The 17839-nt window shown below is 38.8% G+C and overlaps 1 protein-coding gene across 1 annotated transcript in view; it reads left to right on the top strand.

Moving 5' to 3' along the window:
* LOC124546006 (ankyrin repeat domain-containing protein 27-like) overlaps window positions 1-17839 on the top strand; it is a 98479-nt gene that overhangs the window by 454 nt on the left and 80186 nt on the right. Inside the window, exons 3-5 of the mRNA XM_047124977.1 lie at window positions 59-95; window positions 6066-6204; window positions 14726-14841. Coding sequence (XP_046980933.1) covers window positions 59-95; window positions 6066-6204; window positions 14726-14841 — 292 coding nt within the window. The remainder of the gene's footprint in view (window positions 1-58; window positions 96-6065; window positions 6205-14725; window positions 14842-17839) is intronic.

Genomic DNA, 17839 nt, shown 5'->3' with positions numbered 1-17839 from the left:
CGATTATGGTAACAAGATTTTTTTTTCGATTTTCATAAAACTCACATCTCTGTTGCAGATATGCACATTCTTCAACCAGTTTCTCGCACAGCTAGGTAAGTGCCAAAACCAGTCTGTTGCGATAAGTTACACACATGACGACTGCTTTTTGAAATTGTCTCACATTTAAGGCACTGAGTGAAAGAAAAGAGGCGTGACTTACATTTTGCAGACTGTTAGTAATATTACTGTGTAGGCCTTTTAGAAAGAGTACAATTTTAGTTTTTATTCTTTTAACTTTGTCACGGTAATTTTTGTTCAGTAGTAATGGGTTTTCAGCAGTAGTATGTCTGCTTATGTATTCATTAATTCATCTGTAGACAATTTCCATTGTACTCAGGATATAAATAATTTCAGTAACATTTATACATATTAGAGAACACATCCTTTTTGTGAGTTACCAGCACTGTTTTGCTTAATGTATCAGTATGTATCTATTACAAATAGATCATTCTATTGGTAGTGATACTGCGTTCTGGCAACCTATGTTTTGAGTGCTGTCTTATCTGAATATTCCTCTTCGCTCCAATGCACTTCCCAGAGATACACCTGAAGTTAGTTCTATGTCTGCCAATGACTCTCCACCCAAGATAACATGTTCTGTCCTCCTTACCAAAAAATCCTCAGTTTGGTTACAAGTTTTACTTGATACCCTGTACAAGCAATACTTTCAAAAGCAAGTGTAGATTTATTGAGTTAGATGCTTTTCAGAAATCAAGGAATACTGTATCTATCTCAATGCCTTGTGAAAAAACTGAGCAAGCTTTCATAAGATTGAGGTTCCTAGTATCCATGCCAGTTGTCATGGAGGAGGTCATTATATTTGAGATACATGGTTACATTTTAGCTCAGAATATGTCATAGGATCCAACAATAAATATATCTCAAGGATACCAGACAATAGTTTTATTGACACTTCTACCACCCTTCTTGTAGATGGAACATCAACAATGTAGGAAAAGACAAATTGCTACTTACCGCAAAGAAGATATGTTATGTTGCAGACAGACACAATTAAAACACACTTACATAAAGCTTTTGGCCACAGCCTTCATCAGTAGAGAGAGACACACCATTCGTACACAAGCACGCTTCATGCACACGTGACCTCCAGCGTCTTGGGCCGGATGAGTGTGACATCTGCTTTCTTTCAGCTACTGGCCAGTTTTTTTGTTCATGGGAATATGGTAGATTCCAGTTAAAAGGCGGGGCTAACAATCAGTTAAGAGAAAAATTTCTGCATTTTGAATATGGAATGGAGGATCATTTGTATAACAAGAACGAAAACAGACCCAACACGATCCCTGTACTACATATGTAGTGATTGTTCCCCATTTTGAAGATACTGTTTCATTGTATTCACTCCCTAAGTTTCTTAATGCAACACGTTGCCTCCTTTTAGTTTTTTTTTTTATATATATATATATATATATATATATATATATATATATATATAACTAAAAGGAGGCAACGTGTTGCATTAAGAAACTTAGGGAGTGAATACAATATATGTATATATATATATATATATATATATATATATATATATATATATATATACAAAAATAAAAAAAAGAGTTAATAAATAAATAAAAAAGAGTTAATTGCATTTTTTAATACCATAATATTGTAGCTGCTCTTGTAAAACATGTGAACTATACAATCAAATGCTTTTCAAAAGTCACAGAAAATACCATTTGGCAAAATGCTTGTAATAGGGCACAGAAAATATTAGTTGATGATATTTTCTCATTTAAATTTTGTTTAATGTGGTTTGTGAATAGAAATACATAGTATGTTCTGTGAAAGAACCCTTTTGATATTGAAATTGAAGTGTCTTAGTTTGAGAGGTTTATGTTATGGTTCTTGCTTGCCTAATTCTTTCCAGTATCTTCAAGAAGGATGCAGTCAGTGAGACTTGTTGGCATTTGGGAAGTGTCTAATTCCACCCATCCTCTTTGACCTACGACATCATCAATATGGCTGAAACACCTGCTTCCATCATATAGAAAATGGTGACGACAGCCACAAAAGCAACAGGAATCGTACACTTTACCCGACATATATAGCTCAAATGGAGCCCACAATACCAACATCTGCAATTCCGAAAAGTGAAATCAGGCGTTTCCTGCAACCTATACAGCTCAAATGCAGCTCTCTTTATCTACTGGCAAACAGCTACCAAACAACCACAATCACAAACTTCACACACCTGCATGACACAAACCACCACTGAAACCAAAACACCAACAACTCAAAAACCCACATATTCAGTAGATCAGTTAAAACCCCAAAATTCCATACATATAAAACAGAACAACCAAAATACCATACATATAAAACATACGTACATCACAATTACTATAGAATAAAACCAAAACAAAAATTACTTACCAACCAAAAAAATCTGTCTGTATCTCTTTCACACACACACACACACACACACACACACACACACACACACACGAACAAACTCAAGACATCAGCATCTGCCACCAGAGGGGTGCCATCAAATACAACAATACACAACATAGTGACATCACACACCACGACAGCATATGGTGGTGCTTATATGACGTTATACGCTGTATGTATGTGAAGAACAGAATTTTAGTACTTTTTTGAAATATGTTAACTCTGTATATGTAATTAAATTCAGTGATTTTATTCTTTTTTTCTGACAGTAGTTAAAATTACAGGGACAAAAAAAAAGTATCACCAAAATCAGATATTAGACTTATTTTCAGAGGCATTACATACTTCAACACCAGGCGTCAATTTTTTAAATTATTAGGTCATTAAAGTCAGTAACTTGTACCAATTAAAGTACTAAAATCTTGCAGTGACTTGGTAATGCCACCCTTGAGTTACATTTGCTACCAATTGATGACTCAAGGTGTATTACCCAAAGCTGTAAATAATGTGATAGGATCAGTCATTTATGAAACTGGAGATAAGCAAGTGACTTCTGATTATAGATCTGTCTCCCTTCTTTCTGTGTTTTTTTTTTTTTTTTTTAAATCTGAGGAGGTAAACTACAACAGAACGTTGAACCACTTCTCTGAAAATAACCTGTTAGAAGAGCTCAGTTTGCCTTCTGTAAATGATTCTCTACTGAGAAAGCAATGCCTCATGAACTCAGCTGTGGTAAAAATAAACAACAAGAATTACCATGTTGGAATTTTCTGTGATCTTGTGAAGCCCTTTAATTGTGTAGATCATGAAATTATTTTAGGAAAACAAAAATAATCTGGCTTTAAAGACCTTTCCTTTGCATTGGTGGAGCCTGTAACATTTGCTAATGATATCACAGAAGTAAGGCTAAATTCAGAGTGAGGGGTCCATTCCTGTTCTTGATCTGCATAAGTGTGTTATGTGGGACATTGGAGGACAAGCTCTCACCCTATTCACAGACAGTAGCGTGATTAATCTTAAAAAGCTCACATTGTACAATCGGAAACAAATAAAAATTACTTACAGTTACCAGAAGTGGAGATCAATTGGCATGAACTGTATTAGGCTAAATACACTCATGCTCATAAATTAAGGATAATACCGATACAAGGTGAAACAAGTCTGGTGGTCAGTTTGCGGGTTTAAATCACCTCGGGGTATGACCATGTGGTGCATATGACCTGTGGTCGTCGCACGGTGGCTCTGGCAGCAGTCCACATACGCATGGGTTTGTTAGTGCATGTCAGAGAACGGTGCAGCGAGTAAGTGTGCAGATGTTTTCAGACGTGCTAATGGTGACTGTGTGTTGAAAATGGCTCAAAGAACACATATTGATGACATTATGAGGGGCAGAATACTATGGCGACTGGAGGCTGGTGAATTACAGCAGGTCGTGCCACAGAGTGTGATCTCAAGATTATGGCAATGATTCCAGCAGACAGGAAACGTGTCCAGGTGCTACAGTACGGGACGTCCACAGTGTACAACACCACAAGAAGACCGCAGACGGCCACGGAGTACTGCAGGTAGCCTTGCTCGGGACCTTACCGCAGCTAATGGAACAGTTGTCTCCAGACACACAGTCTACAGACAACTGAACAGACATGGTTTATTTGCCTGGAGACCTGCAAGGTGCATTCCACTGATCCTTGGTCACAGGAGAACCCGTAAAGCCTGATGTCAAGAACACAGTACATTGTCATAGGAACAGCGGTCCCAGGTTACGTTTACAAACGAGTCCAGGTATAGTCTGAACAGTGATTTTCAATGGGCTTTCATCTGGCATGAACCAGGAACCAGATGCCAACCCCTTAAGGTCCTTGAAAGGCACCTGTATGGAGGTTGTGGTTAGATGGTGTGGGGTGGGATTATGATTGATGCACGTACATCCCTGCATGTCTTTGACAGAGGAGCTGTAACAGCTCAAGTGTGTCGGGACATCATTTTGCACCAGTATGTCCACCTTTTCAGGGGTGCAGTGGGTCACACCTTCCTCCTGATGGATGATAACGCACGGCCCCACCGAGCTGCCATCGTGGAGTACCACCTTGAAACAGAAGATATCAGGCGAGTGGAGTGGCCTGCCTGTTCTCCAGACCTAAACCCCATCAAGCAAGTCTGGGATGCTCTTGGTCGACGTATCGCTGCACATCTTCAAACCCCTACGACACTTTAGGAGTTCCGACAGGCACTGGTACAAGAATGGGATGCTATACCCCAGCAGCCACACGACCACCTGATCTTGAGTGTGCCAACCCATTGTGTGGCCTGTGTACGTGTGCATGGTGATCATATCCCATATTGATATTGGGGTACATGCGCAGGAAACAGTGGTGTTTTGTAGCAGTGTGTTTTGGAACGTTTTTCTCAACTTATCACCAATACTGTGGACTTACAGATCTGTGTTGTGTGTGTTCCCTATGTGCCTTTGCTATTAACGCCAGTTTTGTGTAGTGCCACATTGTGTGGGACCACATTTTGCAATTATCCTTAATTTATGAGCATGAGTGTATGTGAAGCTCCACCCTCCAGGAGGATAATACACCGAAATGACACCAGAAAGGGATAAATTAACCAAGAAACTCAATTCTGTCATCTAAGTACTTGTTAGTTTCTTTCATTGCACTGATCTGCAGGTAGGGATACTAACATACTTTCACTCATTTGTTGGGATGATCTGGGAAGGTGCAGGTATTAATTCTACAAAAGTGCTCAGTTATAATTTGTGTAAACTTGGTAACCAGACATCTTGCAGGAGCCTCTTCAGCAGCCTAGGGAGTCTCACCCTTGAATGTTATAGTTTTGTACTCTAGTGCAAAACTGTAATAAGTTGCCAGTAAACATCAGGCAGGGAATTGAAAGTCACTAGATATTGAAAAAAATGTAAAGTAACAAAAATAATTAATCACTAGTCCTCCAGTTTATCAGAATATTTTTGCTCAGGGATGTTAATTCTACAAATATACTATCTGCAGAAATGAAATTTTATTAGAGACTTGGACAATATTTCAGTTGTGTTTATGCGCCCACTGGCTACCAAGTGATTCAACTGTATGGTGAACAGTTACTTTTACTAGTTCCATTATTTGTATTTCATCCATGACTTCGTAGTATAATAATAGTGTTACAAAAAGGATAGTTGCTACCCACCGTTGGTGGAGAAGCTGAGTCACAGATAGACAAAACCTATATGCGACTCAGCATCTCCTCTATAGGGTGAGTAGCAACTTCCCTTTTCTTAATATTCTTACATTCCATCCTGAATTTTCCGTTGCTCAGTATAATAATAGCAGACACTGAATTCTCACTTGTAAATGCACTATTTTAATCCTCCGTTAATAATATCTGACAGTTAAATGTAATTTCAGGCATGATCTGCAGATATTTGAAATGTAGTTTTATGTATTTGTTTCTGTGATAAATTTGTGAAGCTCCTGTTGTTTCACCTTATTATAATACATATTCCATTTTTTGCTTCCAATATAATTGCAGATAACTATGTTTTATTGAAAGTCATCATTACAACAAATTCTTGCAATGTTAATTAAAACCTAATATTTCCTTTTTTTCAGTAACTTTATTAGTGGCAGTGGAGTAAAAAAATATTGCTATGAGCTTAAGGGAAGCCTGCTGACTCTCATAGCTTCTCCTATGAAACTTCCTGAGGAATACGTAATCAAAGTGTTATCTGTAGAGACAGGTTATAATAAGGTGAAGTATGACAGAACTGTGTTCGTATGCTTTTTGGTTACTCAATGATTACATTGTATCCTTACATTGTATACCACATCAACTGTCTATGTGCCATTAGCAGATTGAGGCAGGACAAATTAAAGACAGGCCTGCTCAAGTGGATATATTTCCATTCTTTTCTTGCTTGTAGATAATGGCAACAATTTCTAACCCCTGGTGTGGCTTACAGAAGGTTCAGGTGGTATGACGTGACAATCACCCATTAACAACACTTATGCACTGAAAGGAATAAGGCAGATAATGAGTTTGAATACCCACTGCTAGTAGAACTTCTTTGAAAGGGTCTACATTTGCTACTCCCAGTGACCTCTCTAATTTTGACGCTGCTTAGCATATTTGAGTTACTGTTACAAGCATGGTCTACTCTTTTAAATTTGTTTCTCAGGTGCCTTCTAAAGCTCTTCAAAGTTTAACCACGTGCAGGATTTCCAGAATGTCCATTAAAGTGTTTAAATTGTGGGCACTACACAGCAGATGTCACCATCTTCTCCATGGGATTGAAAATATAGACTAAAACAATAATGAGCTAACATAAAAGTATATGCTGTGATAAAAAATACAAAACAACTAGTTTCGTAGAGTGAACATTACTCTTTATTCAGTTACAGATGTTGCTCAAAATGCATCCTTCCAGTATTGCACCATGACTGACGTCACCATGCTATTTACCAACTCACATGCTCAAAGACACTGGGCAAAGTGTAAATATCTTCACCCTCAGCCTGCATCTTTGCAGCTAAGTCCTAGGCTGACATCACTGGAGTTTAATACACAGTATTCTTCAGATAATGCACAGGAAAAATTTTGGGTCATCAGAAGTGTCCAATTCCACCTGTCAGCTTTGGCCTGTGATGTAAGGCTGTTGTGGTGTGTGACGTCATGACAGTGCGGAGTTTAGTTTGTGAGAGTGGCGTGTTTGTAGGAGTCGTTTTGATGTGATTGGTGGTGCTCTCTGGTGGTGTGTTTATGTGTTGTGTGTTATGTGATGTTTTTGGTTTAGTTTGCATTTGTGGCGTGCTTATAGGTGGTGTATTGTTGCGGTCGGTGATTCCCTCTGGTGGTGTGTTTATGGGCAGTGTGTTATATGGCGTATGGGGTTCATTTTTGTGGTAGCATTGCATGTGTGTGGTATCGGTGGTGACTGTGCTTTCAGCTGAATATTTTTCAGTGAGTTAACGATTTTGGTTTTGTTATGTCAACATTATTGTAGTTTTTTCTGTTCGTTGTGTGTGAATTTTGGTAAATTGCTTTGTTTATGTCTTTGGTAGGTATGGATATGACTGACAAGGTCAACAGTTTTCGGTTGTCAGCAATGATGGGGGACAGTGCGTTGTCCCTAATAAAATTTCATCAGCTATTCGGCTTTTTGGCTGAAATCATGAAGTGAAGTGTTCAGTGTGCTGTGAAGAAATGAAGCTTATTAAAGTGCCGGTGTCTCAGACCAGGGATGGCTATATGTGGAGATGTTGTAAGGTGGTGGTGAAAGTTTTGAGATTTGGTGTGGTATCGGTAGTTGCTGTTGACCTATGTAGTGTGTTCCATTCCAATTTTGATATTCTAGGTGTTTTTTTTTTTGTGGTAGGATTAAGTGTGGTGGTAGTGAAATTTTTGAGATTTATATATGTAGGTCAAGGGATTTTGTGTGGGAAGATTGTGGGGTCTTGTTATTTTAGTGTTTTTTGTCGTTTTGTGTAGTGGCATGTGTTTATATTTAGTTTGTCCCCACCATAAAACCCCCAATTTCCCCCGCTTGTCCCGTTAGTTTCATTATATTTTTGGAGGAATATCTGTTTGGTGGTTTTTCGATCTATTTTCGTGTCTGTTGTCATGTTTACATGATGATGTCATATGAGCGGTATGGGAGTATTTGTGAATGGTTGTTTCCGCCACCCGTTCGTGGGTGGAATTGGACACTTCCGTTATCCCAAAATTTCTGCTGGTTGAGTTCTGGGTCACCTTGTGTAATCCATTGTCTTCCAATCCAATTTGGATTTTGGCAAGTAGAATGGAGTGAGTGGATGCACCATTTTGTTGGCCTGCATGCAGAAGTTATCTTTATTACCTCATTTGTAGTTGTGGTTAGTGTTTTTTCCATACAAATGTGACGGTTATGAACATCAAACATATCATCACGGTTGACAGACACCTTGTCCATGAACAAAACCCACACTGCAAAATATGGTTGTGTTGCCTAACACTGCTCAAACTCCACACGTGGAGGAACATCAAGAATCACAAATGAAAAGGAAATGAATACCTTCCTTCCTCTTACACCACTCTTGGGATCACTTTGTGCTTGCTTTACAGTTTGTTTGCCACAGCACATGTGCTACTGAATGTGTGTGTGTGGTGAATCTCTTTGACATGTCCTCTTTAAATCTTGGCATGTTTGTGCTTTGCACATAACATCCTTTGTTATGACAAGCTTTGACAGAAACTGTTTCATCCAGACATTGAGGACAAAAGTAAAGTGGTGTAGGGACATCTGTTTGGATAGCTTTGCCCATAGGTGCATAATATGTTCCCATTTCCTCTTGCTTCAAAATAAATGACACACACATTGTTCTGCTCGTACTAAGTGAAGTTCTTGAAGCAGCGTGACTATAGGAACCAAACTACAAATGACTGCACTGTTTTTATGTTTATGTTTGCCTTTCAAGTGTGCCATTGCTGTGCTTTGTGGTCTCTGTAGTGCTTCGTGACAATCAAAGACACATTTGACAGTGTTGAGCTTCCTGAATGCTGTCAGGAGGATTGTGAAAAGTTTTAGTTGTATTCTGATAGCATACAAACTTGTGTTTGACACCAGAGAGGCCCTCTGGTGACAGGCCTTGGCCTCTGTAAGCTCAATGCTGAGCAGCTTAGATGGACGACATTTCTGGACATTGGTTCCTTACCTCAATTCTTTCTTCAAGATGGCCTCTACAACCTCTTGTTATCTGCCTTATGCTAAGAATACTTAATTTTATGTGTTTAACAACCTGTTGGTTATGAACTGTAGATTAAAACTTAAGAAACTGCAAAAAGGTGGGAATTTAAGGAGATGGGACCTGGATAAACTGAAAGAACCAGAGGCTGTACAGAGTTTCAGGGAGAGCATAAGGGAACAATTGACAGGAATGAGGGAAAGAAGTACAGTAGAAGAGGAATGGGTAGCTCTGAGGGAGGAAGTAGTGAAGGCAGCAGAGGATCAAGTAGGTAAAAAGACGAGGGCTAGTAGAAATCCTTGGGTAACAGAAGAAATATTGAATTTAATTGATGAAAGGAGAAAATATAAAAGTGCAGTAAATGAAGCAGGCAAAAAGGAATACAAACGTCTCACAAATGAGATCGACAGTAAGTGCAAAATGGCTAAGCAGGGATGGCTAGAGGACAAATGTAAGGATGTAGAGGCTTATCTCACTAGGGGTAAGATAGATACTGCCTACAGGAAAATTAAAGAGACCTTTGGGGAAAAGAGAACCACTTGTATGAATATCAAGAGCTCAGATCGAAACCCAGTTCTAAGCAAAGAAGGGAAAGCAGAAAGGTGGAAGGAGTATATAGAGGGTCTATACAAGGGCGATGTACTTGAGGACAATATTGTGGAAATGGAAGAGGATGTAGATGAAGATGAAATGGGAGGTATGATACTGCGTGAAGAGTTTGACAGAGCACTGAAAGACCTAAGTCGAAACAAGGCCCCGGGAGTAGACAACATTCCATTAGAACTATTGACGGCCTTGGGAGAGCCAGTCCTGACAAAACTCTACCATCTGGTGAGCAAGATATATAAGACAGGTGAAATACCCTCAGACTTCAAGAAGAATATAATAATTCCAATCCCAAAGAAAGCAGGTGTTGACAGATGTGAAAATTACCAAAGTATCAGTTTAATAAGTCACAGCTGCAAAGTAATAACACGAATTCTTTACAGACGAATGGAAAAACTGGTAGAAGCCGACCTCGGGGAAGATCAGTTTGAATTCCGTAGAAATGTTGGAACACGTGAGGCAATACTGACCTTACGACTTATCTTAGAAGAAAGATTAAGGAAAGGCAAACCTACGTTTCTAGCATTTGTAGACTTAGAGAAAGCTTTTGACAATGTTGACTGGAATACTCTCTTTCAAATTCTAAAGGTAGCAGGGGTAAAATACAGGGAGCGAAAGGCTATTTACAATTTATACAGAAACCAGATGGCAGTTATAAAGAGTCGAGGGACATGAAAGGGAAGCAGTGGTTGGGAAGGGAGTGAGACAGGGTTGTCTCAATCTGTATATTGAGCAAGCAGTAAAGGAAACAAAAGAAAAATTCGGAGTAGGTATTAAAATCCATGGAAAAGAAATAAAAACTTTGAGGTTCGCCGATGACATTGTATTTCTGTCAGAGACAGCAAAGGACTTGGAAAAGCAGTTGAACAGAATGGACAGTGTCTTGAATGGAGGATATATGATGAACATCAACAAAAGCAAAACGAGGATAATGGAATGTAGTTGAATTAAGTTGGGTGATGCTGAGGGAATTAGATTAGGAAATGAGACACTTAAAGTAGTAAAGGGGTTTTGCTACTTGGGGGGCAAAATAACTGATGATGGTCGAAATAGAGAGGATATAAAATGTAGACTGCAATGGCAAGGAAAGCGTTTCTGAAGAAGAGGAATTTGTTAACATCCAGTATAGATTTAAGTGTCAGGAAGTCGGTTCTGAAAGTATTTGTATGGAGTGTAGCCATGTATGGAAGTGAAACATGGACAGTAAATAGTTTGGACAAGAAGAGAATAGAAGCTTTCGAAATGTGGTGCTACAGAAGAATGCTGAAGATTAGATGGGTAGATCACATAACTAATGAGGCGGTACTGAATAGAATTGGGGAGAAGAGGAGTTTCTGGCGCAACTTGACAAAAAGAAGGGACCAGTTGGTAGGACATGTTCTGAGGCATCAAGGGATCACAAATTTAGCATTAGAGGGCAGTGTGGAGGGTAAAAATCGTAGAGGGAGACCAAGGGATGGATACACTAAGCAGATTCAGAAGGATGTAGGTTGCAGTAACTACTGGGAGATGAAGAAGCTTGCACAGGATAGGGTAACATGGAGAGCTGCATCAAACCAGTCTCAGGACTGAAGACCACAACTACAACAATTAGTTTGTAAGTTATATGCTGAATTTTGATAAAATAATGGACATAAAAGTGGATCAGCTGTGGCCTGCAGGATCCTGTCTTTATTTTGTGTAGTCAGTCATGGCAACTGAGATTTATTTCAGGCATTTGCAATATTCATTTCATTGTTCGTTACCCTATATTGTTCTATCTGGTTGATGAGTGTATCAGAAGCCAAGCTAGTACTAAGCAAACAAGGAGAAACTGATTGGTGGAAGAAATACGTAGAGGGTCAATATGTGTGGAACAAAGTTGAGGACAATTCTGTAGAAAGAGTAGATGAAGGTGTAATGGGAGATATGACACTTTCAGAAAAATTTGGTGGCACTGAAAGACATGGAGTAGAGTATGTGATCTCAGAATTATTGAGGTCCTTGGAAGAACCAGCCAAGACAAAATTATTCCACCAGGTTGTGCAGGATGTATGATACAGGAAATGCCCTCACACTTCAGAAAGATTGTAGTAATTCCACTCCAAGAAGGTAGGTATGATAGATGTAATACTACCGAACCATCAATTTAATAAGGCAGGGATGCAAAATACAAACATCAGTTATTTATATAAAAATGGAAAAAACTGATAGAAGCTGACCTCAGGGAAGACCAGTTTGGTTCCGGGGAGATGTAAGAACCTGCGAATGACAGTGACCCTTTGATTTAACTTAGAAGGTAGACTGAGGAAAGGCCAACCTACATTTATAGCATTTGTAGATTTAGAGAAAGTTTTGGCAATGTGCACTCTCAAATTTTGAGAGTAGTAGGAATAAAATACAAGAAGTGGAAGGTTATCTACAACTTGTACATAAACCAAATTATAGGTATAAGAGCTGGAGAACACGAAACAGAAGACATAGTTGAGAAGGAAGTGAGACAAGGTTGCAGCCCATCCCCAATGTTATTCAGTTTGTGTATTGAGCAAGCTGTGAGGGAAACCAAGGCGTAGTTTAGAAAGATAATTAGTATTCTAAGAGAAGAAATTAAAACTTTGTGGTTTGCCAGTGATATTGTAATTGTGTCAGAGGTTCCGAAGACCTTGGAAGAGTAGTTGGACTGAATGGATAGTGTCTTGAAATGTGCTTATAATATATCAACAAAAGTAAAGCGTGGGTAATGGAATGTAGTTGAATTAAATCACGTGATGCATTGGGAATTAGATTCAGATGAGTTTTGAGCAGCAAAGTAACTGATGATGGGCAAAGTAGGGAAGATACAAATTGCAGATTGACAATAGCAAGAAATGCATTCTAAAAAAGAAAGAGGCATTTTCTTAACATCTAACATAAATTTAAATGTTAGAAGGTCTGTTCAGAAGATATTTGTTTGTAGTGTAGCCTTGTATGGAAGTGAAACTGGACAATAGGCAGTTCAGACAGGAAGAAGATAGAAGCTTTTGAAAAATAATGGTATAGGACAGTGTTGAAGATCAAATGAATAGATCAAATAACAAATATGGAGGTACTGAATTGAATTGGGGGAGAGAAAAGTAGTTTATGGCACAACTTGATAAATGAAGAAATCAGTTTACTGGACACATCTTGAGGCATCAACGAATTATCAATTTGATAATGGAAGTAAGTGAGGAGGAGGCCACAGCTTGCACACAGTACGCTGGTTGAAATGGGTGAAGGTTGTGGTAGTTACGTAGAGATGATGAGGCCTGCATAGGATAGACTAGCATTCAGAGCTGCATCAAATTGGTCTCTGTATTGTAGACAACAACACAGCTCAAAGTGGCTCTTTATCTTCATTGCCCTTGGAATTTTTATGTGTCTGTTTCAAGCTAGATATAACACTTTTTTTGGAATACAAGTCTCCATCCCCATAGTTGTCTTAACACCTAACAGTAGTTCTTTTATCTGTTGACTATCTATGCCCCATTGTTTTCTTTTGGCTATGTAGTTGGTCGTAAAATTTAGTATTATTTAGTAGCCTATTGATATTAGCTAAATATCCTTATTATAATTTCACTCTCTCTCTTTTTTACATGTTTTGCTCCATATAGTCGTGTCATTATAAACAGAATTATATTCCTTGTTGTCCAGGTTTCAGATGGGTGCATAATATATTTGGCATATGTCTTTCTTTTAGTATAAGGTTGCTCTTGTATCATTATACAATCTGTGACTACTATGGAATTTTGGTTTATGACGACCTAAAACAATGTGTCGAAATGGTACGTGAATTCTGGTGTCCATCTTTTGCCAGCAGTGCTGTCATTCAATCCAAATGGGGATGCTGTGAGGACCAACTCAAAACTTCAGATTGCCACTGACTTCTCTCTGGTCCCTCCAAACTCTGGATAAAACTTGTCACAGATTATCAGCTCTGTGTTTAATTTCCAGGAGTAAAAATATTTCGTCTAATCTATAGAAGCTCTCAGGAGTTTGAACACTGTCACTGAAACCTTCAGTCATAGAAATATCATCTGACATTTTGCCACCAAGGTATTTTTATTTGGCCAATGAAGTTATATGTTTCCAGTTTTGACATTAACACAACTTGAGTGGTCTTTTGAGTGCCATCTAAAGCTAAAGCTCTGTCTGTAAGCCCTGTTGATCAATTCAGTACCAGTGGGCTGCTGTTGCTTCCTCTGTCGATAGCACAGTTCAGATGTAGGAGCATCTCTTCACACTTTTATTTCACATATGCAAGTAATTTTTGTTTGTTTGGGCATTTATTCGAAGATGTAGTTGATATTGCAAGTCACATCACTTTGTGTAGGTGCCTTGTTTTTGTCATTCTCTTGTCATTTCTCAATAAAGTATAGTGTTGAGAACATTTGACATCATGTCAATCAAAAGGTTAAGGAAAATATAAAGCTGTCAAGCCGTATGCCTAGCCGGCCGCGGTGGTCTAGCGGTTCTAGGCGCTCATTCCGGAGCAGCGCGACTGCTAAGGTCGCAGGTTCAAATCCTGCCTCGGGCATGGATGTGAGTGATGTCCTTAGGTTAGTTAGGTTTAAGTAGTTCTAAGTTCTAGGGGACTGATGACCATAGATGTTAAGCCCCATAGTGCTCAGAGCCATTTGAGCCAGCCGTATGCCCCTGTTAAACTTGTCCACTCTGAAGGTAAGAATACATTTTATCTGACTTAATTATATTATGTTCCCCTCTTTTACTATTTTTGCATCGTATTATTCCATATGTGACTCTTAGCCCTAAGAAATAATGTGAAACAATCCCCCATCTAGCTTTTAAGTTTAAGCATATGTTTATTTACTTTCTTATAGATAAAGTTGAGTATCTCTTGAAAAGTAGATTAATTCTAAAACTTACTGTCAGTATCAATTAACAAATTAAACATTATACTCCACTTATAACTGAAACTAACTTTACAGGAATACCAGCAATACAAAATACTAATCACTGACAAACCTCTCAGCCCTGAGTTTAAATCAAAGCCTCCTGGAGATGATATGCCACATCTTGAAATGAAAATCACCTGTTTGAATGAGTACGTATGTCCACAAAGACATCTTGATTGCAAAAATAGTACTAAATTTGTCATCTCTTCATGATTATAATATTTTATATGCTTTAAAGACAGAGCTGTGAAAGAATAATAAAATGTTAAGTCTCTCAAGGTTTTTGTGTAATAAGTGGAGTGCAGGTACACATAATTAACATAACATGAAAACTGATCTGTGGAAACGTAATAATACTGAGACTAATGGGTGTCATTCTCCAACTATTGCAATTTAATCAGATGCCAGTGTGCTACCCTCCTAAATACTCCCCCTGCACATACACAAACAAACAGTCGTTTATTATGAGACAAAAGAGAGAGGCAATCTAAAATCATGGATTGAATATGAATATTAGTATGAGAGACATCAACTCGTTGTCAGAACCAAGAGACAGTCACTAAGAATTTGTGAAGTTGACTTTGACTTGGTTTTTATCATTTCATTCTTTGTCAGGACACACATATTCAGATTGAAAGGGAGGAAAACTGAGAATGGGAGTAACGATTCAAGAATTGTAAGATACTAGGATCAGAGGAGGAGAAGAATCCAGATGCCAGTTCCAATGAGGATTGTGCTTATAATATTTTGTAATTATCAAACTGATACAAGACAGCAGTAAGCAAGATGGTACAGTGGTTAAGTTAGTAGACATTTATTGAAGAGGAATGAGGCTTGAATCCTAATACAGCAGTCCTGTTTTAGGTTTTCAGCATTTGCCCTAGATCACATCAGCTGAATGTTAGGATGTTTTCTTCACAAAGACAGCGGCCAGTTTCCACTTTTATTCTGATTCACTGCAGTTGCAAGTGAAGTTCATCAGTGTTGAAGAGCTATTGAACTACTAGTTCCTTTGATATAGTGTGGTACTGGTACTTCACATGTCCTTAAGTCCAGTGTAGCGACGACTCTATATATGCTATCATGCTCTGCAACCAAGTACTGCTAAAACTATCTCTATATATGCTATCGTGCCCTGCAACTAAGTACTGCTAAAACTATCATGACTTTTTGTTCTAACAACAGTTGATGCACACCCAAAATAAACTGTGATCTGTGCAAGTTGTAAATGACTGAAGCAAACAATCAAAAGAGTAAAGAAGGTCTGCATTGAAAATAAAGCACAATAATTACAGCTTCCAACACACAGTGTGTATATAATTGTAAATTTTTGGTGCACACAAGACTTGCATGTTTGTCCATTCCATATGCCTAATTAATAAACATCTCAGTTGGCTAAGTGATGAGCAGTAAACGTTGTACACCCTCATTTGTACTATGACACATGTAGTGTCTGGCTTATTGCCCCTGGTGCTGGAATTATTTGGTTCTTCATGTGTGGGACAGTATGAAAAAAGACAACTGCCTGTGTACTTCCATATATGCCCTAGTCTGTCTAATTTTGGCAGAAGTATCTGTGAGCTATACTTGTGGGGAAAAAGCAGGTTTTAAAATTTCAAGATTGTATGACTGGAGTTTGTTCTAATCACAAAACTCTTCTTTGAGCTTCTTAAGTTTCTGTAATCAGTCTGATCTCTTACAGACACCAGACACATTACTCTAGAATAGGATAGATCTTGATCTGCTCTGTTTATAGAGTAGCTTCTTCTTCTCATAACACCTTTAATGAATCACAGTCTTCCCTCACTTTGCACACATTTAACACTCATTAGAGTAAGGTATGTCATAGTGAGTTATTTCATATTACTTGGAACACTTGTGCAAGGCAGTTGAAATAATTTTTTGTGTGCTGGATACCCTATACAGTGGCATTTTATTATGATGGGATGTTGCTGTTGTTGTGGTCTTCAGTCCTGAGACTGGTTTGATGCAGCTACATCTACATCTACATTTATACTCCGCAAGCCACCCAACGGTGTGTGGCGGAGGGCACTTTACGTGCCACTGTCATTACCTCCCTTTCCTGTTCCAGTTGCGTATGGTTCGCGGGAAGAACGACTGTCTGAAAGCCTCCGTGCGCGCTCTAATCTCTCTAATTTTACATTCGTGATCTCCTCGGGAGGTATAAGTAGGGGGAAGCAATATATTCGATACCTCATCCAGAAACGCACCCTCTCGAAACCTGGCGAGCAAGCTACACCGCGATGCAGAGCGCCTCTCTTGCAGAGTCTGCCACTTGAGTTTATTAAACATCTCCGTAATGCTATCACGGTTACCAAATAACCCTGTGACGAAACGCGCCGCTCTTCTTTGGATCTTCTCTATCTCCTCCGTCAAACCGATCTGGTACAGATCCCACACTGATGAGCAATACTCAAGTACAGGTGCAAGTTTCTTCATCTCCCAGTACCTACTGCAACGTACATCCTTCTGAATCTGCTTAGTGTATTTATCTCTTGGTCTCCCTCTACGATTTTTACCCTCCAAGCTGTCCTCCAATGCTAAATTTGTGATCCCTTGATGCCTCAGAACATGTCCTACCAACCGGTCCCTTCTTCTCGTCAAGTTGTGCCACAAACTCCTCTTCTCCCCAATTCTATTCAATACCTCCTGATTAGTTATGTGATCTACCCATCTGATCTTCAGCATTCTTCTGCAGCACCACATTTCGAAAGCTTCTATTCTCCTCCTGTCCGAACTATTTATCGTCCATGTTTCACTTCCGTACATGGCTACACTCCATACAAATACTTTCAGAAACGACTTCCTGACACTTAAATCTATACTCGATGTTAACAAATTTCTCTTCTTCAGAAACGCTTTCCTTGCCATTGCCAGTCTACATTTTATATCTTCTCTAATTCGACCATCATCAGTTATTTTGCTCCCCAAATAGCAAAACTCCTTTACTACTTTAAGTGTCTCATTTCCTAATCTAATTCCCTCAGCATCACCCTACTTAATTCGACTAGATTCCATTATCCTCATTTTGCTTTTGTTGATGTTCATCATATATCCTCCTTTCAAGACATTGTCCATTCCGTTCAACTGCTCTTCCAAGTCCTTTGCTGTCTCTGACAGAATTAC

This window comes from Schistocerca americana, chromosome 8 (genome assembly GCF_021461395.2).
Source record: "Schistocerca americana isolate TAMUIC-IGC-003095 chromosome 8, iqSchAmer2.1, whole genome shotgun sequence".
NCBI classification, from domain to species: domain Eukaryota; kingdom Metazoa; phylum Arthropoda; class Insecta; order Orthoptera; family Acrididae; genus Schistocerca; species Schistocerca americana.
This window is presented reverse-complemented; position numbering and strand designations above follow the sequence as displayed.